This window comes from Piliocolobus tephrosceles, chromosome 17, assembly GCF_002776525.5.
Source record: "Piliocolobus tephrosceles isolate RC106 chromosome 17, ASM277652v3, whole genome shotgun sequence".
Lineage (NCBI taxonomy): Eukaryota > Metazoa > Chordata > Mammalia > Primates > Cercopithecidae > Piliocolobus > Piliocolobus tephrosceles.
This window is the reverse complement of record NC_045450.1, coordinates 59064932-59087331: the sequence shown is the minus strand read 5'-3', so window position 1 is coordinate 59087331 and position 22400 is coordinate 59064932. Positions and strand designations below refer to the sequence as shown.

Sequence of the window (22400 nt, the reverse complement as noted above, 5' to 3'; positions counted from 1 at the left end):
CGAGACCATCCTGGCTAACACGGTGAAACTCCATCTGTATTAAAAATACAAAAAATTAGTGAGGCATGGTGGCGGGTGCCTGTAGTCCCTGCTACTCCGGAGGCTGAGGCAGGAGAATGGTGTGAACCCGGGAGGCGGAGCTTGCAGTGAGCCGAGATCGCGCCACTGCACTCCAGCCTGGGCAACAAAGCGAGACTCTGTCTCAAAAAAAAAAAAAAAAAAGTACTGATTGCTACTCACAACATTCTTCTCTTCCCATGGAGTGAATGAGAACATATGCACATCCCTGCTTCCCACACAAACACAGGCTCTCAAGCACACGAGAAGCACGCCAGGTGTCAGGACCTTTCTATGAAGTCGGTTGTAGGCAGATGTCCAGTCTAGTGACAGCAACAAGAACTTCAGAGGGAGGAGGGAGGCCTTCCCCACAGCCATGCGGGTGCTGCAGGGAGGTAAGATAAATACCTGCATCTTAACAACCTCAGATCCAAATTCATTCTTACACTGTGGTAACACAGGTATGTCAAATGTTTGTCTGTACACTGTTTATCCTGTGTGGCAGCAAATACATTTACCAAGTCACTGCAGATGAAGATTTCACAAGAGGAGTAGTTGACAAGCATAGTTTAAAACGTCTGTTTAGGCCGGGCGCGGTGGCTCAAGCCTGTAATCCCAGCACTTGGGGAGGCCGAGACGGGCGGATCACGAGGTCAGGAGATCGAGACCATCCTGGCTAACACGGTGAAACCCCGTCTCTACCAAAAAATACAAAAAACTAGCCGGGCGAGGTTGGCGGGCGCCTGTAGTCCCAGCTACTCGGGAGGCTGAGGCAGGAGAATGGCGTAAACCCGGCAAGCGGAGCTTGCAGTGAGCTGAGATCCGGCCACTGCACTCCAGCCTGGGTGACAGAGCGAGACTCCGTCTCAAAAAAAAAAAAAAAAAAAAAAACGTCTGTTTAGGGCAGGACATGGTGGCTCATGCCTCTAATCCCAGCACATTGGGAGGCCAAGGCAGGTGGATCTCTTGAGCTCAGGAGTTCAATGTCAGCCTGAGCAACATAGCGAAACCCCATCTCTACCAAAAAATACAAAAGTTAGTTGGGGATGGTGGCACACACCTGAGGTCTCAGCTACTCGGGAGGCTGAGGTGAGAGAATCGCTAGAACCCAGGAAGTTGAGGCTGCAGTGAGCTGTGACTGCACCACTGCACTCCAGCCTGGATGACAGAGTGAGACCCAATCTCAAAAAATAAAAATAGTCTGGACGCGGTGGCTCATGCCTGTAATCCCAGCACTTTGGGAGGCCAAGGCAGGCGGATCACAAGGTCAGGAGTTTGAGACCAGCCTGGCCAACGTAGTGAAACTCTGTCTCTACTAAAAATACAAAAATTAGCCAGGCATGGTGGCACGTGCCTGTAGTCCCAGCTACTGAGGAGGCTGAGGTAGGAGAATTGCTTGAACCTGGGAGGCAGAGGTTGCAGTGAACCGAGACTGCACCATCACACTCCAGCCTGGGCGACAGAGTGAGACTCCATCTAAAAAAATAATAATAAAATAAAAATACTCAACCCCCTTGCATCAGTGGTTGTAAGAACCTACTAAGGATAAGACCCATCACTGACAATGAAAGGGGACTTAGGACTTATTTACTTTTTTTTTTTTTGAGACAGTCTCGTGCTGTCACCCAGGCTAGAGTGCAGTGGCACAATCTTGGCTCACTGCAACCTTCGCCTCCTGGGTTCAAGCAATTCTCCTGTCTCAGCCTCCCAAGTAGCTGGGATTATAGGCATGTGCCACCACGCCCAGCTAATTTTTGTATTTTTAGGAGATGGGGTTTCACCATATTGATCAGTCTGGTCTCAAACTTCTGACCTCAGGTGATCCACCTGCCTTGGCTTCCCAAAGTGCTGGGATTACAGGCGTGAGCCACGGCACCCAGCCAGACTTAGCATTTTGCAGTGGAGGCCGATCATGGTGATGGAGAAGGAAATCAAGGACAGATCTATACCATTTGTTTGCTACTTACTGCATGTAAACAGAATGAAATCAACACATTTAAGTATTTAACTTCATTTCATCCACCATCTCCTGCAGACAACCAGGTTTCTCCCAAATTCATGTGCCTGGAAATGGCTTGAACCAAATGGTTCATGAGGAAAACCTATGATATTTTTCATGAAATTGCCACATCTGGGCATCAGGAAAGCCTTCCCAGAGAATGTCTCAAATCGGTCAGGATTTTCTCCTTTTTTAGACAGGTAGGTGTCCCCAAGCATTCAATCCTAGCTAAAATATGGAAGTATTTAGCACAGGAGCCTATGGCATAGTTTCAGTCTGCTATCTGGCAGACCTCATCTGGGTTGTCTTTGTATGAGTTGACTGGCCAGTAAATGGGATATAAACTATGTAGGCTGTGGCCTGGCCTTGTGACACAGGGGTCCCTAGAACTCGACTGCCGCTTCCTAAGAGCAGAAACCCCGTCTTTCTTGTACACTGCTGGATCCTATCATCCTGCACAGTGCCGGGCTATACTGGTGGCCAGCAATAAAACACAAGATTGGGGCAGGCACAGTGGCTCACGCCTGTAATCCCAGGACTTTGGGAGGCTGAGATGGAAGGATCACTTGAGGCCAGGAGTTCAGGACCAGCCTGGGCAACATAGTGAGTCTATCTCTAAAAAAGAAAAATGATTTAGAAAATTAATAAAACACAAGATGATTGGTTTGTGTGGTGAGACAGTATTGAATCCAACAAACGGAAACTGGATAGTGTGGTCCAAGATGCAATGGTGACTGCACCATGAGCCCCTTATCCATATCATATTTAGTGGATGAGGTGCCAGGCACTGTTCTGGGTGCTGAGAATAAAGCTGTGCATAAGACTAAGGTTCTGTCGACAGAGACCGTGTTACACCAGTGGAAAAGACAGTCATCAAACTTATGTCCTTGAGACAGTGATGAGTTCTAGAAGGAAAGACAAGACTGATGTGATGGTGAGGAAGGGGTGAGTGGAGACTTCTCTGAGGCTTGAGTGACTCCTCTTCCTCTGAGCTGAGATAGCTGAGAAGCTGCGAGGAGTAAGATAGGACCGGGAACTCAGGTCCGTTAGTCCGTCCTCCGAGGTGGGGCGGGACAGCAGAATGGATTTCCGATCTGCTCTGGGAGAGCCTCGCCCAAGAAGGCCCGGAGCCACTTCCAAGAGCCGCGCTCCCACGGGGGTGAGAAGCGTTTTCCCCCGAGACTGCTTGTGGCTTAGGACTGGGGACCCACTGGATTTGGAGGAAGCCCTGGCACAGGCCTCGAGGGAAGAAAGAACTCCCGCGCTCCGCACCCTCCACAGGGCCTGCGATCATCTCAGACGTTCCGGTTCCACGTGCAGAAACCCCGCCAGTCCGAGGCCCGGGTTCCAAAACGGCCCTAAGAGTCAAAGTTTTCACAGCTCGCCTCTGAGGCGGGAAAAGAGGCCCTGGGGGCGGTGCCTCCCGAGACCCAAACAAGCTCACGTGGCAGGGGCGGGGCTCCGCGAGGGCGTCACTGCGCGCTCGTGCGCGGCTGAGGTCACGCGCCAGCCGTACCCTTGCCCCGGGGCCGTAAAGCGCGGAAGGTCGCGGTCTCGGCTTCCCCGGAACTTTTTGCTCGCTTCGCCCCGCCCCCTTTCCATCCCTGAACCCCGCTTTCCGGCCCGCGGCGACCCCCGGCAACCGTTGTGGCTGCCGCATTGCTCCCGCCGGGCTGTAGCTGAGCGCGGAGCCCGTGGGGGCCCGTGAGGTAAGGAGATAGCTGCGGGGCCACTCTGGCCTCCCCGTCCGCGTGGGCCTGAGCGCCCCGGGACCCCTGGGTTCCCCTCTTTCTCCTTTGGTTTCGCCTGGGGGTGGTCCCCGCAAGCCCCCGCTTCCAGTCGGTTCCGCCTGGCCTCGCGAAGGCGCGTCCAGGCGCCAGTACTTGGTCCCCGGAAGGTTGTCCGCTCGTGCCCTGGCTCGTGTCCTCGGCTACCTCTGGGCCTGCGCACCGCTCCTCCAGGCGCCTGCACCTCAGCCCCAATGCCAGGGCGGGCGGGGTGACCTCGGGCTCCCCACTCTCGGGCTTGCACACCCCTGCGGCGCAGAGGCAACTCCAGCTCCCCTAGCCCGGTCGCATCCCTGCAGGTGGAACTGTTTTCCCGCGTTGAGACGTGTGGTCCGCTTGTGCTTTATAACTAGTAAGACTGCTGCAGAGTCCTTAGGAGAAGTCACCTAGAAAAGCCTGGGCCAGGGCAGTGAGCTTCCTTCTCAATGTTTGACCTTTGGGGGCCGATGTGTGATACCTCGGATTTGAAACAAGAATCTCCAAGCCCGTTTCTCGCATGCATATAAACATGATGTACGGGGTTCGGGGCTGGTGGTGGAGGAGGAGCCAGCCCGACGATTATGCTTTTCCAGTGGCAGGGACTTGTGTTGATTTCTTTTTTCTTTTTTTCTGAGACGGAGTCTCTGTCGCCCAGGCTGGAGTGCAGTGGCGCGATCTCGGCTCACTGCAACCTCCGCCTCCTGGGTTCAAGCAATTCTCCTGCCTCAGCCTCCCAAGTAGCTGGAATTACAGGTGCGCTCCACCTCCTCCGGCTAATGTTTGTATTTTTAGTACAGACGGGGTTTCACTATGTTGTCCAGGCTTGTCTCGAACTCCTGACCTCGTGATTCGCCCGCCTCGGCCTCCCAAAGTGCTGGGATTACAGGCATGAGCCACCGCACCCGGCTAACTTGTGTTCATTTCTTAAACTCGCGTGATCACCTGGTGTACTTGTTGAAAAATACAGCTCCCTGGAGTGGCAGGATCAGAATCTGCAGAGGTGGACCCTGGGAATCTGTCGTTTTTAACAAGTTTCCCAGGTGGTTCTGTTGCTGAGGCAAGTGTGGAAAATGTTGTGTGAACCCACCCATGCTCATCCAGTCTTCCTTGTGACCGGCGGTCCACTGTGCAACCGTGTGCAGCGCTGAAGCCATACAGAGGGACAACTCGAAGTTAGAACTAGCACCTTGGTCTTGTTGGAATAAGCAGAGCTCAGTAGAGCCAGCCGCAGTCTTACGGTTGTTGAGCAGAAGTTATTCTTCTTAGCAGAGAATATTATACAGTCATTTTCCAGAACCTTAAAAAATATATGATTTGTTTTAAACCAGATGATGTGCTTCATTTCTGTCTTTGACATCTTCAGTTTCTTCTCCCCTGGCTTTACCTCCTTTGCTATCAAGCTTTGCTTTGGTTTTGCTGCCAACCCTATAGGCTTAGGTTTGTCAGCGAAGGCGCTAGACTCTGATGCCTTCCTTTGCTTCGTTGTCTTAAGCCCTTCTTTTCCTCTGCCCTCATGCCCTCCCCACTTCACTCTTTTGAAGGTCATAATGAACACAAGGTCAGAAATCCCTTTTTTGGCGCCAAACGCCTTGGGCTTTTATTGAGAAGGAGTCTCACTGTGTTGCCCAGGCTGGAGTGAGTGCAGTGGCGCGACTGTGCCCACTGCAGTCTCCGCATCCCTGGTTGAAGCAATTCTCCTGTCTCAGCCTCCTGAGTAGCTGGGACTACAGGTGCAAGCCACGACACCCGGCTAATTTTTGTGTTTTTAGTAGAGATGGGGTTTCACCATGCTGATCAGGCTGGTCTCGAACTCCTGACCTCAAGTGATCCACCTGCCTTGGCCTCCCAAAGTGGTGGGATTACAGGCGTGAGCCACTGCACCTGGCCTTTTGTTTTTGTTTTAAAACAGAGTCTTACTCTGTCACCCAGGCAGGAGTGCAGTGGCAAAGTCTCGGCTCACTGCAACCTCTGTCTCCCAGGCTCAGGCGATCCTCCTACCTCAGGAGTTCAGGACCAGCCTGGGCAACATTGTGAACCTATCTCCACAAAACAAAAATATTTTAAAAATTAATAAAACACAGGATTGGCTTATGTGGTCAGACAGTATTGAATCCAACAAATGGGAGCTGGATAGTCTGGCCCAAGATGCAGTGGTGGCCGCACCATGAGTACCTGGGACCACAGGCACCCACCACCACACCCAGCTATTTTTTTGTATTTTTGGTAGAGGCAGGGTTTCACCATGTTTGCCAGGCTGGTCTCCAACTTCCAACCTCAAATGATCCACCCGCCTCGGCCTCCCAAAGTGCTGGAATTACAGGTGTGAGACACCATGCCCAGCCTGAAGTTTTTTAAAATTCCACCTTAAAACTCATCCGTTGGCCGGGCGCGGTGGCTCAAGCCTGTAATCCCAGCACTTTGGGAGGCTGAGACAGGCGGATCGCGAGGTCAGGAGATCGAGACCATCCTGCCTAACACGGTGAAACCCCGTCTCTACTAAAAAATACAAAAAACTAGCTGGGCGAGGTGGCGGGCGCCTGTAGTCCCAGCTACTTGGGAGGCTGAGGCAGGAGAATGGCATAAACCCGGGAGGCGGAGGTTGCAGTGAGCTGAGATCCGGCCACTGCACTCCAGCCTGGGCGACAGAGCGAGACTCCGTCTCAAAAAAAAAAAAGAAACTCATCTGTTAACTGTGTTTGTTCTGCCACCTTTGCAGTTCCCTTTTTCCTGTTACAGAAATGTGCCTAATAGTTCAGTCCTCACAGCTGTCCTTTCCTTACCATCTGCTTTCATTTGAAAGGTAGCGTGGAGTCATGATTAAATAGCAGGCCACTAGTGCCAAATTGACAGGGTTCTGCTGCTCAACAATTTGGTAGGACCTTGGGTGAGTCACTTTCACTTACCTGTACCTGTTTCCTCAAGTGTAGGGTAGAAATGCTAATATCTACCTCATAAGGTTGTGAGGATTAAATTAGTTATATACATAGGCAGTATCGGGTGCATTGTAACTACTTATAAAAATATTAGCTTTAAAAATAATTCTTGGCCGGGTGCAGTGGCTCAAGCCTGTAATCCCAGCACTTTGGGAGGCCGAGACGGGCGGATCACGAGGTCAGGAGATTGAGACCATCCTGGCTAACACGGTGAAACCCCATCTCTACTAAAAAATACAAAAAACTAGCCGGGCGAGGTGGCGGGCGCCTGTAGTCCCAGCTCCTCGGGAGGCTGAGGCAGGAGAATGGCGTAAACCCGGGGGGCGGAGCTTGCAGTGAGCTGAGATCTGGCCACTGTACTCCAGTTTGGGCGACACAGTGAGACTCCATCTCAAAAAAATAAATAATAATAATTCTTGGCTGGTCACAGTGGCTCACACCTGTAATCCCAGCACTTTGGGTGGCCAAGGTGGGTGGATCACCTGAGGTCAGGAGTTTGAGACCAGCCTGGCCAACATGGTGAAACTCCATCTCTACTGAAAATACAAAAAATTAGTTGGGCACAGTGGCGTGCACCTGTAATCCCAGTTACTCGGGAGGCTGAGGCAGGAGAAACATTGCACCTGGGAGGCAGAGGTTGCAGTGAGCCAAGAACACACCACTGTACTTCAGCCTGGGTGACAGAGTTGAGACTCTGTCTTACAATAAATAAAAATAAAAATAATTTTCTCGAGTATTTAGATATCTCCTCAAATCTGGGGACCTACCCTTGATTTTTCCCCCATCTTCTTTGTTCTCATTCATGCATCAACATGTATTTCCTAGATGCCTATGCTGAATGCTACGAAAATTGAGCAATTTATAAGGTTTCTGCTCTTAGTTCCATTATAATAGGGAAATAATAGGCCGGGTGTGGTGGCTCAGCCTGTAATTCCAACCTGTAAATCCTGCTTTGGGAGACCAAGGCGGGCAGATCACTTGAGGTCAGGAGCTCAAGACCATCCTGTGCAACATAGTAAGACCTCTCCTCTGCAGATATTCATAATTTTAAAATTAGCTGAGCATGATGATGCACACCTGTGGTCCCAGCTATTCTGGAGGCTGAGGTGGGAGGATCGCTTGAGTCTGGGTGGTTGAGACTGCAGTGAGCCTGATCATGCCACTGTACTCCAGCGTGGGTGACAGACTTCGTCTCAAAAAATAATAAAAAATAACCACTACTTACTGAGTGCTTCTTAGGTGCTTGTACCATGTTCTTCCTGCCTTGTCTGATTTAGTCTTTGCAGTGACCATGTGAGGTAGGTGTTACTAGCCCGTATTACAGATGAGGAGCTCAAAGCATAGAGATCTGGTAACTTGCTGAAAGTCATACAGCTAGTGAGAGGTGGGGATATTTTCAAACCCAGACCTGTCCACCCCCAAAGCCTGGATTCCCTGCTGTGCTGGCGTATTGCTTCTCTGATTGGCAAACAGACCATTGTGCAGCGTGGTAAGTTCTGTGCTGGGAGAAGTGCAGTGTGCTATGGGAGAACATAGAAGAGCCACCTAACCAAGTTTTGGAGAAGGAGGGGGAGAGTGTCAGATAAGATGTCAAAGAGGGGGCTGGGCATGGTGGCTGATGCCTGTAATCCCAGCACTTTGGGAGGCTGAGGCAGGCAGATCACAAGGTCAGGAGAGCAACACCATCCTGGCTAACACGGTGAAACCCCACCTCTACTAAAAAATAGAAAAAAATAGCCGGGCGTGGTGGTGGGCACCTATAGTCCCAGCTACTTGGGAAGCTGAGGCAGGAGAATTACTTGAACCCAGGAGGCGGAGCTTGCAGTGAGCTGAGATCACACCTCTGCACTCCAGCCTGGGTGACAGAGCGAGACTCCATCTCAAGAAAAAAAAAAAAAAAAGATGTCAAAGAGGCTGTGACCTGAGGAGATTAACTGTATTTGTGGAAGGGGTGGCAGGAACCGTGCCAGGAGGGAACAGCATGCACAGAACCTGGAGCTGAATAGAACATTCACGCCCCACCTGATATGTTTGAGGAATTACAGGTTGTTCAGTCTGACTTGGTCAGAGTGCCGGGAGAGAAGTGAGACCACAGATAAGAACCAGACTGTGAAGGATCTTGCACTTGATAAGAAAAGAGTTTTGCCTTTTTCCTGAGGACATCAGAAAGTCATTAAGGCTAGGTGTGGTGGCTCACGCTTGTAATCTCAGCACTTTGCGAGGTGGAGGTGGGTGGATCATCTGAGGTCATGAGTTCGAGACCAGCCTGATCAACATGGTGAAACCCCATCTCTACTAAAAATACAAACATTAGCTGGGCGTGGTGGCGTGCGCCTGTAGTCCCAGCTGCTCAGGAGGCTGAGGCAGGAGAATTGCTTGAACCTGGAACATGGAGGTTGCAGTGAGCCAAGATCACACCACTGCACTCCCAACTGGGCGACAGAGCAAGACTGTCTCAAAAAAAAAAAAAATGCTGAGGAAAAGGAGCAAAAAGGGAGGGAAACATTGCAGGTAGATGAAAGAGACAGAGCAGTTGATGGAGCTAGGGTCAGGAGAAGAGAGGAAGAAGTGGGATCCAGGGCACTTGGGGGAGGTTAACTTTCCAGTGGATAAAAGAAGGAAGGAAGAGATGGTTGCAGATTCAAGTGGGTCTATAGGCAGGGTTTCAGGGAATGAGATGAGACAGGTTATCTCCTTAGAATGAGGGAAGAAAGGAGGTGAAGTTGAAGGTTGAGAGAGGAGCAGCTGGGCTCTGAACCTGAATAGACAGAGGTCTGCCTGTGGCTTAACATGTGCTAGCCTAAGCCACCAAGGAGCAGGACAGTTTTCAAGTCTAACCAAGTGGTCACGGGTCAGAAGCCAGGAGGTTGACATTGAGGTCAGTGGGACGGGGCTGGCCATTAGGCAGTGGCAGTTCCCCAGGAGAGCTGTGTTACCACTGGGACAGGGTAGAGAGAATGTCAGCAAAGGGGTGGGTGCTTGCCTTCGGAAAGGTATTCTAGACGGTGCAGTAGAGTGGCTTGAAGGGGAGGAAAGCGAAGAGAGCTTGGGTCATGGGAAATACAGTGGTCACATGGAAGTGAGATTATGGAAAGACTAGCTGGGTAGAGAAGCTTCTGTCTTGAGATGGGGCTTAATAGGGACCAGGGATGAGAGGCATGGTGGCATTGACAAGCTGGCCAAGACAATTTGTCTCCAGTTGGACGGGATGTCGGCCTGGACATAGTCTGTGCTTGCATTGGTTGCAATTGTGAGAGTCCTCTGTGATGGATGGACATAGATACCTTGGGCTTGGACAATTTGGGCTGACTGTGGAGTGTCTGTGGGTCCTGTGGCTGGCAGTGGAGGCGGTAAGGAGGTGACTAGCAGTGAGCTGCCCTGAGGCCCCCTTGGCTACCGCCTCTCATCTCAGAGTCCTCATCTCCTGTACACATGACTGCATGGACACCCAGTAGGTCTTTCTTTCTTCAGTTTCTTGAAACTTGAACAGTCATCTGTTTTGCTGATAGATTAAGTTTATTAAAACCCTGCCTTGGCCAAGGGCGGTGGTTCACACCTGTAACCTCAACACTTTGGGAGACCAAGGTGGGAGGATCACTTGAGCCCAGGACGTCTACTCTGTTCTTAATTCTACCATGTGCTCTCCACGATGGAGCCAGACCTACCTTTGAAAAACAGCCCCCTGCCCCCGTGCCAAGAAAAGCAAAGCAAAGAAAAACATCCCAGATCATTTCCTTCCCCTGCTAGGGATTTCCCTGCCTTAGTGATTTTCCTTTGTACTTTGAATAAAATTCCAACCCCTGCTGATGGCACCCAAGGCTGTGTGTCACTGGCTTCCGCCTGCCTCTGCAGCATTGTCTTAGATCGTCTCCCCACACTCCCCGTATTGTGTGCGTATGGGCCTCCTTTTTGTTCTTGGTCTGTCTTACCTCAGGGCTTTTGCACGTGCTCGTCTCAGTGTCTGCCAAATGTGTAGCTCGTTCCTTATCCTTCAGGTCTGTTTCCAAGTGTCACTTCCTTGGAGGCTATTTCTGACCATCCTATTTTAAATATGCCCCTAGTTACTCTATCACGTTAGCTTTGTCTACTTGTTTTATTTATATATTTATTTGTATATTGATTGGCGCTCTCCTCATTCACACACGCAAACTCTCAAATGTAAATTTCATAAAGATGGACTTCCCTGTTCTTGTTCACTGCTAGCAGAATGTCTGAAACTCAGTATGCCCTCAAAATTTTTTTTTTTTTTTTGAGATGGAGTCTTGCTCTGTGGCCCAGGCTGGAGTGCGGTAGAACAATCTCGGCTCACTGCAAGCTCCACCTCCCGGGTTCACGCCATTCTCCTGCCTCAGCCTCCCGAGTAGCTGGAACTACAGGTGCCTGCCACCACACCTGGCTAATTTTGTATTTTTAGTAGAGACGGGGCTTCACCGTGTTAGCCAGGATGGTCTCCATCTCCTGACCTCGTGATCCGCCCACCTTGGCTTCCCAGAGTGCTGGGATTACAGGCGTGAGCCACCACACCTGGCTGCCCTCAAATATTTGCTGAATGAATATTGTTCTTTGTCAAATCCCTTTCTCATTAATCCCATGCACTGAGTTGAGTGGCATGAAATATGTTTGGTTTCTCTGTCTAGTTTAAATTCCTGAGATCTAGTTGGTGAGAGACGTGATGTTCTACCGGTTGCTGTCAATTGTTGGAAGACAAAGAGCCAGCCCAGGATGGCAGAACTGGTCCTCTGCAAGAAACAGCGCGTCAGCTGCGGAGGCACATTCCATGGCCCTGCCCACCCAGGCACAGGTGGTCATCTGTGGAGGTGGAATCATGGGCACATCTGTGGCCTATCACCTCTCCAAAATGGGGTGGAAGGATATTGTCCTTTTGGAGCAGGGCAGGTAAGGATCAGACTGCATTTGGCTCATGGCTGTGCTGCTCTAATCTAAGATTCCCTCTCCTTTCAGAGATACTGCCCCACCAGTAGCGAATGTAAATGTTGCTAAGTAGCATGAGAAGAAGCAAGGTGGAATCTCCTGAGTTTTGTTGATGATGACTAGTAATGCTCATGTTCTCTGATTTTTAGAGAGTTGGCAAATTTCCTTTTCCGTTCTTTCTTTTTTTTGTTTTTGTTTTGGTAGACAGGATCTCGCTTTCTTACCCAGGCTGAGCTTGAATTGCTGGCCTCAAGCAGTCCTCCCACCTTGGCCTCCCAAAGTGCTGGGACTACAGGTGTGACCCACTGTCCCCAGCAACATTTTAGACTTTGACAGAAATTTGTGTTTGTAAATAATGTGGATTGCATTTAAGCAAAGTAGACAATTGCTTGTGTTCGCTTAATTGCTAGGTTCTTAACACTGTTCGTATTCCCCAAAAGAAATATGCTCTATAGACTTAGTTTCTTTGTGCTTGCCTTCTTTTAGGTCAAGTATTTTCTGCTCTATTGGCTTGTAAGCTAAATCCCTTTATATTGATTTGTAATAGTTACAGAGATTACAGAATGGATTCTTATAATCCATCCTTACTATTATACCACTACACAAGTAATGTTAGATTCATACAACAGTATTGGCCGGGCGTGGTGGCTCACGCCTGTAATCCCAGCACTCTGGGAGGCTGAGGTGGGCAGATCACCTGAGGTCAGGAGTTTGAGACCAGCCTGACCAACATGGTGAAACCCTGTCTCTACTAAAAATACAAAAATTAGCTGGGCATGGTGGTGTACAATTATAATCCCAGCTACTTGGCAGGCTGAGGCAGGAGAATCGCTTGAATCCGTGAGATGGAGGTGGTAATGAGTGGAGATCATGCCACTACACTCTAGCCTGGGTGACAGAGCAAGACTATGTCTCAAAAAAAATAAAAATAAAAAAAAAGGCCTTTCACTCTGATAATTCTCAACCTGTGTTTAGCTAATGTTTTCTTTTTTCTTCCTTTTTTTTTTTTTTTTTTTTTTAAGAAGGGGTCTTGCTATGTCACCCAAGCTGGAGTGCAGTCACGCTGTCATGGCTGACTGTAGCCTTGACCTCGTGGATTCAAACAATTCTTTTGTCATAGCCTCCCAGGTAGCTGGGACTGCTGACATGCACCACCATGTCTGGTTGATTTTTGTATTTTTCGGTGTAGATGGGATCTCCCTGTGTTGCCTAGGCTGTTTTCTTTTTCTTTTTCTTTTTTTTTTTTTTTTTGGGGGCCAGAGTCTCACTATGTCACCCAGGCTGGGGTGCAGTGGTGCAATTTCCACTCACTGCAACTTCTGTCTCCTGGGTTCAAGCGATTCTCCTGCCTCAGCCTCCCGAGTAGCTGGGATTACAGGCGCCCACGACCACACCTGGCTAATTTATATTTTTTTAGTAGAAACAGGATTTCACTGTGTTAGCCAGGCTGGTCTCGAACTCCTAACCTCAGGTGATCCACCCATCTTGGCCTCTCAGAGTGCTGGGATTACAGGTGTGAGCCACCACACCTAGCCTAGGCTGTTGTCTTATGATCAGACTCAGATTAGAGACTTTTGTAAACACGCTGTATTGAGATACAGTTTGCATACCGTGCCACTCATCCTTGTTAAGTGCCGAATTCTGTTCACAGAGTTGTGCATCCATCCTCACAACCAGGTCATACATTTTTGGCAGTAAGACCACAGAAATTAGGCTGGACTCTCAGCAGTGCACCACATCAGAAGATGTATAGCTGTCCTGTGTCACTTCTGGTAGTGATAACCCTGGTCACCCGGTTATATTGGTGTCCTCCAAGCATCTCTAGCACAGAGACCCTGTTTTCTCCCTTTATAACGGGCCAGTGCCCTATGAGGAGAGATGGATTCTGAGATTATGCCAATATCCTGTTCATATCAGTTCGTATCAGACCTCCACCTACCGGGCTTAGCATCCATTGACAGCTGTTGCCTGAGTCAGCCACCACCATGATGATTGACAAATGGTGATTTTTTGATCATCCTTCTACGTTTATTATAGTTGGCATATTGCTGTCAGGAAGAGATTTCCTTCTCCCCCATTTATTTACTCAGTTATATGTCTGTATACACACACACACACACACACACACACACACACAGTCACACACATTAGTTTAGACTTATGGATTTCTATTTTATGCAGTGGATACTTTTTTTTTTTTTTTTTTTTTTGAGACAGAGTCTTGCTCTGTCACCCAGGCTGGAGTACAGTGACATGATCTCGGCTCACTGCAACCTCTACCTCCCGGATTCCAGCGATTCTCCTGCCCCAGGCTCCCAAGTAGCTGGGACTATAGGTGCATGCCACCACACCTGGCTGATTTTTGTATTTTTAGTAGGGATGGGGTTTCACCATGTTGGCCAGGCAGGTATTCAACTCCTGACCTCAGCTGATCCACCTGCCTTGGCCTCCCAAATGCTGGGATTACAGGCATGAGCCACTGCACCTGGCCTGCAGTGGATACTTTTAAGAGCAAAAGTGGGTTTTGTTTTTGTTAATGTTTTTGAGACAGGATCTCACGCTGTCACTCAGGCTGGAGTGCTGTGGTTCAATCTTGGCTCACTACAACCTCTGCCTCCTGGGCTCAAGTGATCCTCCCACCGTAGCCTTGTGAGTAGCTGGGACCACAGGCATGCACTACCACACCCGGCTAATTTTTTGTATTTTTGGTAGAGATGTGATTTCACCATGTTGTTTAGGCTGGCTTCAAACTCCTGGGCTCAAGTGACCCATCCACCTCAGCCTCCCAAAGTACTGGGGTTACAGGTGTGGGCCACCACACCTGGCCTCATAATGCTTCCTTGATGTCAAAGTCTGTCTCCTATTTTTTGAAATCCTTTTAAATTTAATTATCAGGTATTTCCACAAAAAATGATAAACTAATTTCAGTGTAAATGTTTGTAAGTGGAAGACCCTAGGGAGGTTCATTTTTGGGAGGCCAAGGCGAGTGGATCACCTGAGGTCAGGAGTTCGATACCAGCTTGGCCAACATGGTGAAATGCTGTCTCTACTAAAAATACAGAAATTAATTGGGAGTGGTTGTGTGCACCTGTAATCCCAGCTACTCGGGAGGCTGAGGCAGGAGAATTGCTTGAACCCAGGAGATGGAGGATACAGTGGGCCAAGATCACGCCATTGCACCCCAGCCTGGGCAACAGAGCAAGACTTGGTCTCAAAAAAAAAAAAAAAAATTATGCCTCAGCTGAGTGCAGTGGCTCATGCCTATTATCCCAGGACTTTGGGAGGCCAAGGTGGGTGGATCACCTGAGGTCAGGAGTTCAAGACCAGCCTGCCCAACATGACAAAACCCTGTCTCTACTAAAAATGCAAAAATTAGCCGGGCATGGTGGCATGCGCCTGTAATCCCAGCTACTCAGGAGTCTGAGGCAGGAGAATTGCTTGAACCTGGAAAGCAGAGATTGCAGTGAGCCGAGTTTGTGCCACTGCCCTCCAGCCTGGGCAACAGAGTGAGACTGTCTCAAAAAATAATTATTATTATTATGCCTTATCAGTGACTTGTGAAATGGTTTTATACTCCCCTTTATCTATAATTGTTCCTCTTCTCCATCTTCACTATTGTTCTCATAGATCAATGATTCTTAAATCTGTCTGCACAGTAGAATCAGCTGGGGAGCTTTTAACAATTACCGATGCCCAGACCTCTCCCCATAACAAACCAGAATCTCTAAGGGTGAGCCAGGCATCAGTATTTTTAAAAGCTTCCTGGGGAACTTTTAATGTACCCCCAAGGGCAGGAGCCACTGTCAGAGCTGCTCAAGGAGTGCTATCCCAGCAGAGACGTCACCAGAGCTATAGGTGCTGACCACCAGCCAGATAATAGAACTCCCACCTGGGGTGGAGCTCCACACAGTTACAAAGATGATAGAAAAATCTCTTCAGGGAGCTGACAATCTTATGTGGAAAATATAATTATTAGAGTAAATACAGTAAACTCAAGTGACAGGCATGCTGACACAGATGGTAATTTTTTTACTGAGTAATAAATAATTTGGGGAAAATGACCTTCTTAGAACCCCTACCTGCTTTCTTGACATATGGGTCCCTTGGAAAACTGGGTCTTTGGGCCCTAGCATTACTGGAGCTCTTTATATTCTGTTGCTACCACAAATTAGAGAACTTTTTTTTCTTTCTTTTTTTTTTTTTTTTGAAATAGAGTCTCGCTCTGGCGCCCGGGCTGGAGTGCAGTGGCCAGATCTCAGCTCACTGCAAGCTCCACCTCCCGCATTTACATCATTCTCCTGCCTCAGCCTCCCGAGTAGCTGGGACTACAGGCACCCGCCACCTAGCCCGGCTAGTTTTTTGTATTTTTTAGTAGAGACGGGGTTTCACCGGGTTAGCCAGGATGGTCTCGATCTCCTGACCTCGTGATCCACCCGTCTCGGCCTCCCAAAGTGCTGGGATTACAGGCTTGAGCCACCGCGCCCAGCCACTTTTTTTTCAATGTAAAGTTTATGTACTTTTGAGTGGGCAGTGTATTTATATGATTCAAAATTGAAAATATGTAAAAGAGGCTGGGTGTGGTGGCTCATGCTTATAATCCCAGCACTTTGGGAGGCTGAGGCATGTGGATCATCTGAGGTCAGGAATTCGAAACCAACCTGGCCAACATGGCAAAACCCCATCTCTACTAAAAATACACGTTTAGCTAGGCATGGTGGTGCACACCTGTAATCCTAGCTAGTTGGGGGACTGAGGCAGGAGAATCGCTTGAACCTGGGAGGTGGAGGTTGTGGTGAGCCAATATCATGCCATTGCACTCTAACCTGGGCGACAAAAGTGAAACTCCGTCTCTTAAAAAAAAAAAAAAAAAATTAACTGGGCGTGATGGCAGGTACCTGTAATCCCAGCTACTCGGGAGACTGAGGCAGGAGAATAGTTTGAACCCAGGAGGCAGAGGTTGCAGTAAGCCAAGATTGTGCCACTGCACTCCAACCTCGGTGACAATAGTGAAACTCAAAAGCGTCTCAAAAAAAAAAAAAAAAAGAAAGAAAGAAAGAAAGAAAATATGTGAAAGAGTGTACAGGAAAAAGACTCCTTTTCAATCTTCTTTTTTTTTTTTTTAGACGGAATCTTGCTCTGTCACCCAGGCTATAGTGCAGTGGTGCAGCCTCAGCTCACTGAAACCTCCGCCTCCTGTGTTCAGGCGATCCTACTGCACCCTCCGCCTTCTGGGTTCAGGCGATCCTCCTGCCTCAGCCTTCTGAATAGCTGGGATTACAGGTGCCCGCCGCCATGCCCGGCTAATTTTTGTATTTTTAGTAGAGATGGGGTTTCGCCATGTTGCCCAGGCTGGTCTCGAACTCCTGACCTCAAGTGATCTGCCTGCCTCGGCCTCCCAAAGTGCTGGGATTACAGGCGTGAGCCACTGCACCCAGCTCTCAATCTTCACTTCTAACAAAAAGCTTTCCTCTCTGGAGGGAAGTTAAGTTCTAGTTACATTCTCTACTTTTTTAAGCAATTATGTGTTGGTAGGTTTGTGTATGTGTGTATGGATATTCATTTATTATTTTTTTTCCCTTTTTTATAAAAGTGGGAGCATACCTTACACACTGTTCTTCACCTTGCTTTTTCATTATGATTGTTCCATGTTGGTACATAAAGACCTTTTCATTCTTTTTTTTATAGCTCCATAGTATTCCATTGTATAGATGAATTCCAAAATTTTATTTTATTTTAGAGATGGGGTCTTGCTCTATTGCTTAGTCCGAAGTGCAGTGGCACAATCTTAGCTCACTGCAGGCGCAAACTTTTGGGATCAAAGGATCTTCCTGCCACAGCCTCCCAGATAGCCTAGCTAACTTTTATTTATTTATTTATTTTAACTTTTATTTATTTATTTATTTTGAGGCAGAGTCTCGCTCTGTCACCCAGGCTGGAGTGCAGTGGCGCAGTCTTGACTCACTGCAAGCTCCGCCTCCCGGGTTCACGCCATTCTCCTGCCTCAGCCTCCCTAGTAGCTGGGACTATAGGCGCCCGCCACCATGCCCAGCTAATTTTTTGTATTTTTCGTAGAGACAGGGTTTTACCGTGTTAGCCAAGATGATCTCAATCTCCTGACCTTGTGATCCACCCATCTCAGCCTCCCAAAGTGCTAAAATTACAGGCGTGAGCCACTGCACCTGGCCTTGATTTTTATTTATTTATTTTTTATTTTTTTGGTGGAGACACGGTCTGGTTATGTTGCCTAGGCCAGTCTTCAACTCCTGGCCTCAAGTGATCCTCCTACCTCAGCCCCTCAAAGTGCTGGGATTACAGGCATGAGCCACTGTGCCTGGCCTAAACTATCCAAAATTTTAAATCTGTCCCATGTCAGTGAACATTTTTCTCACCTTGTTGTCCACGCTGGAGTTCAGTGGTGTGATCATAGCTCACTGCAGCCTCTACCTTCTGAACTCAAGGGCTCCTCTGGCCTTAGCCTTCCAAGTAGCAGGGACTGCAGGCATGTGCTACCATGCCTGGCTAATTTTGTTGTTGTTGTTGGTAGAGAGGGGGTCTCCCTGTGTTGACTAGGCTGGTCTTAATCCCCTGTCCTCAAGCAGTCCTCAGTCCTCCTACTTTGGCCTCCCAAAGTGCTGGGATTGTAAGTGTGAGCCACTGTGCCCAGCTTGTTTCCATCTTTTGGTATTAGAAACAGTGCTGTAATGAGAAATCTTGACGTTGTATTCACAGATACGTCAATCTACCTAATAGCATTTTGCATCCATCCTGCAGGCTGGCTGCTGGCTCTACCAGGTTCTGTGCTGGCATCCTGAGCACTGCCAGGCACTTGACCATTGAGCAGAAGATGGCAGACTACTCAAACAAACTCTACCATCAGTTAGAGCAAGAAACAGGGATCCAAACAGGTAAGCAAGTGGCTGTCCCTGAGACTGTTATATTCAGTTCTGTATCTGGTCCTCTGCCAGATTTGCCTGCTGCTTTGGTAATTAAGACTTGGGTTGGCTGGGTGCGGTGGCTCACGCCTGTAATCCCAACACTTTGGGAGGCCAAGGTGGGCGGATCACGAGGTCAGGAGATCGAGACCATCCTGGCTGACATGGTGAAACCCCGTCTCTACTAACAAATTAAGAAAATATGTAAATTATCCTGACTGTACTTCTTTTGAAAATAAGATACCAAATTGCTTCAACTTTTTCTTCATTAGAATTAAGAGTCATTGCATTTTAGGAGGATTGTCATTGGCCCAAGTGTAATTATGGTTCTATATCAGGTGTGTTGATTACAAACAACAGGAATTGACTCTGGCCAACTTAGAGCTTGTTGGGAGGAGCTTGGGGCCTGTGGAGTTGGTAGGAGGCTGCCAGCTGGAGGCAACCTGGAAGCCAGGATGTGGGGACTGCACCGCAGGCAGTCCCTCAGTCAGAACAGGAGCGGCCTGGTCTGGATGATGCTGCCGTTGAGATGGTGACCTCTAGCCATTCACCTGTGTGCTCAAGACTGACTATTTCAGGAGGGTCTGATTGGATAAGCTTAGGTCATGTGCCCACTGTTTGGCTATACTGGGGAAGGAGAAGGGAGAATCTGACCCTTGGTAGCTGATATAATTATGAGTGGCCTTTGCCAAGGATTACACTACCCCAAGACTAGGAGGAGAAAGGGTAAAATTGCCTAAAAGGGGGGAAGAATAGGGATGGGTTCAAGGTTGAATCCCTGCCCAAAAGCATCTTTTTTTTCTTTTTTTTTTTCAAGACAGAATCTTGCTGTGTCGCCCAGGCTAGAATGCAGTGGTGCAATTCTGACCCACTGCAACCTCCACCTCCTGGGTTCAAACAGTTCTCCTGCCTCAGCCTCCCAAGTAGCTGGGATTGCAGGCATGCACCACCACACCCAGCTAATTTTTATATTTTTAGTAGAGACAGGGTTTCAACATGCTGGCCAGGCTGGTCTCAAACTACTGACCTCAGGTGATCCGCCCCCCTCAACCTCCCAAAGTGCTGGCATTACAAGCGTGAGCCACTGCACCTGGCCTAGAATCTCATTTGATTCTCACAGCCTCACAAAACTGTTAGCTGAGAATGTTTGGTTAGGGCATGGAGCCTTAGCACGTCTGAAGTTCTTAAAATTTTGCGAAGAAGCTCAGAGAAGCTGATTTACCTGCCCAAGGATATTGAGTGGCAGTCCCAGGATTCATCACAGGTCTTCTAAGCTATAATCTAGTGCATTTTCTACTCTTCCATCCTACATTTGGTCTGATCTGTCTCATTTGGGCTCATTTTTCTTACAGGTTACACAAGGACAGGCTCAATCTTTCTGGCCCAAACTCAGGACCGACTGATCTCCCTGAAGCGCATCAACGCAAGGCTGAAGTACGTAAGAGTCTAGAAGCGTGGCCTGACTTTACCACACTGGCCTCTGCCACAGAGCCTGTGAATGTCATTGTCCCTTGTGTTCTGTGGCAGTGTCATAGGTATCCCTTCTGAGATCATCTCCCCCAAGAAAGTGGCCGAACTTCACCATCTCCTCAACGTGCACGACCTGGTGGGGGCCATGCATGTTCCTGAGGATGCAGTGGTGTCCTCTGCTGACGTGGCTCTTGCCCTGGCAAGTGCTGCCTCCCAAAATGGTGAGCAGGTTTTTGCATTTTCTTAAGATGGGTTAGCAGGGAAGACTTTAGCTAAGGAAGTGTCTCACAGTAGGCAGTTACACCAACTCAAGTTTGGAAAGATTATCCTCTTTGGGGTACTCAGCTTCCATTTTTTGAACACTGTGTCTTTTAATTTTGTTTATCTGTTAATAAATGTTTTCCCTCAGGGCCACATTTTTTAAGTTCCAAAGAACTGCTTTTAGTGCTAATTAATGCCCCTTTTTTTGGAGACAGAGCTTCACTCTTTTCTCCCAGGCTGGAGTGCAATGGCAGAATCTTGGCTCACTGCAACCTTCACCTCCTGGGTTCATGTGATCCTCCTGCTTCGGCCTCCCGAGTAGGTGGGACTACAGGTGTGCACCGCTACACCCGGCTAATTTTTTTGTGTATTTTTAGTAGAGACGGGGTTTCGCCATGTTGGCCAGGCTAGTCTTGAACTCCTGACCTCAGGTGATCCACCCACCTCGGCCTCCCTAAGTGCTGGGATTACAGGCATGAGCCACTGTGTCTGGCTGATTAATGCCTTTTGGACTTAAGGTAATATTTTTCTCCTACAGGACTTGACAAGTTCAAGGTGAAAACACACCTTGGAAGTTTAATCCACACCTGAAATCATGAGCCCGTGTTGCACTGAATGAGGGAAAAACTTGCTAGTGTCCAGGGTATCATATCCATGGTATGAGCAGGTTACCACTTAAGGCGCCTTTTTTACATCCTCTCCTCTCTACTCCATAGTCTGTGATTCCTGGAATTTAATTATTACATTTCAAAGTCTGTTTTTAAACTGACTTGCTATTTTCAATCTTGAGCAAGGCCCATTTACATAGTCTCAGGATGTGATTCTAGGGTTGCTTTTTTTAATTAAAGCATTGAGCCGGGTATGGTGTCTCATGCCTGTAATCCCAGCACTCTGGGAGGCCAAGGCAGGCAGATCACCTGAGGCCAGGAGTTCAAGACCAGCCTAACCAACATGGTAAAACCCCATCTCTATTAAAAATACAAAAATTAGCCGGGCATGGTGGTGCACGCCTGTATTCCCAGCTACTTGAAAGGCTGAGGCAGGAGAATCACTTGAACCCAGGAGGCAGAGAGCAAGCCACGATTGCACCACTACATTCCACCCGTGGCGACAGAGCAAGATTCCGTCTCAAAAATAAAATAAAGTAATAAATTAAAGCATTGACTTGACTTTGTCAGTGTTTCTTTTGGGTGGAGAACCTGCTGCAGATGTCTACATTCTGGTACATCAGATGAAGCACCAACTCTTTCTTTACCTTGGAACAGGTGTTCAGATCTATGACCGGACATCTGTTCTTCATGTAATGGTCAAAAAAGGTCAAGTTACTGGAGTGGAGACAGATAAAGGACAGATTGAATGCCAATATTTTGTCAACTGTGCCGGCCAGGTAGGTCAGCACCAACACTGGGCTCTAATTTTCTTATTTAACATTTGTCTCCAAGATTTTTTTGGTGTAGAGAAGTAAGATTAGTATTGTGATTGATTATACAGATATCAGTAACTACACTGTTTCTTGTAGGGTATTCTAAATCAGAAACCTATACTTAGTCCAAACTAGAAGCATGTGTGACCTTGTCCTTCCTCCATACTGGGCTGACGGGTGCTATCCTGGTCAGGGAGGCCAGCAAATGGTCAGGCATTGACGTGAATCCTTAGTGCTGGGTCTTGGTGTTACATTTCATTCTACAACCTAGCAAATAACTTATTAGGCTATTTTATTGTGTCAGGAATGTGGACACTAATTTCCAGGACACTGCTTCTTTCAGAGCAGGTTGGCTATTGCCTTCCATGCTATGATCCTGAAGTGAACTAAGCAATACTTTTGCCGTGTGAAGTTCATTTAGTGATTGCTCTTTGGGGTTTGTAGTTAAACCCAGGCATTTTATCCAAAGGACCTCCTTGGTTCCCATGAGCTCCTTTGACTAGCTGGTAAATATCTCTTCCTTTGATCTCAAAGTAATTTCTACAGCTGAAAAAATGTAGTATTGCTCCCCATCCAAATAATTGAACTAAAGCAGGCTGACTTCCCACACTTGACACTGTAGCAAGA

General features: G+C 48.3%; 2 protein-coding genes across 6 annotated transcripts in view; one reads left to right on the top strand and one right to left on the bottom strand.

Annotated features, from left to right (window-relative positions):
• Positions 1 to 2003: 2003 nt before the first annotated feature.
• On the bottom strand, positions 2004 to 4445 carry LOC111536146. Its single transcript, XM_023202436.2, has one exon. The coding sequence runs from the start codon at positions 3714 to 3716 to the stop codon at positions 2880 to 2882; it is 837 nt and encodes a 278-aa protein (XP_023058204.1). The 5' UTR covers positions 3717 to 4445; the 3' UTR covers positions 2004 to 2879.
• The window catches only part of PDPR (pyruvate dehydrogenase phosphatase regulatory subunit), a 48741-nt gene continuing 29915 nt past the window's right edge, over positions 3575 to 22400 (top strand). For 2 of the 5 annotated variants that reach the window (XM_023202428.1, XM_023202427.1), the window contains exons 1-6: positions 3575 to 3765; positions 11393 to 11651; positions 18459 to 18592; positions 19972 to 20053; positions 20147 to 20310; positions 21616 to 21737. In XM_023202428.1, coding sequence (XP_023058196.1) covers positions 11428 to 11651; positions 18459 to 18592; positions 19972 to 20053; positions 20147 to 20310; positions 21616 to 21737 — 726 coding nt within the window. In that variant the 5' untranslated portion in view covers positions 3575 to 3765; positions 11393 to 11427. Of the gene's footprint in view, positions 3766 to 11392; positions 11652 to 18456; positions 18593 to 19971; positions 20311 to 21615; positions 21738 to 22400 lie in introns of those variants that run through there. The other 3 variants (XM_023202429.3, XM_023202431.2, XM_023202432.1) reach the window with 3 other exon arrangements.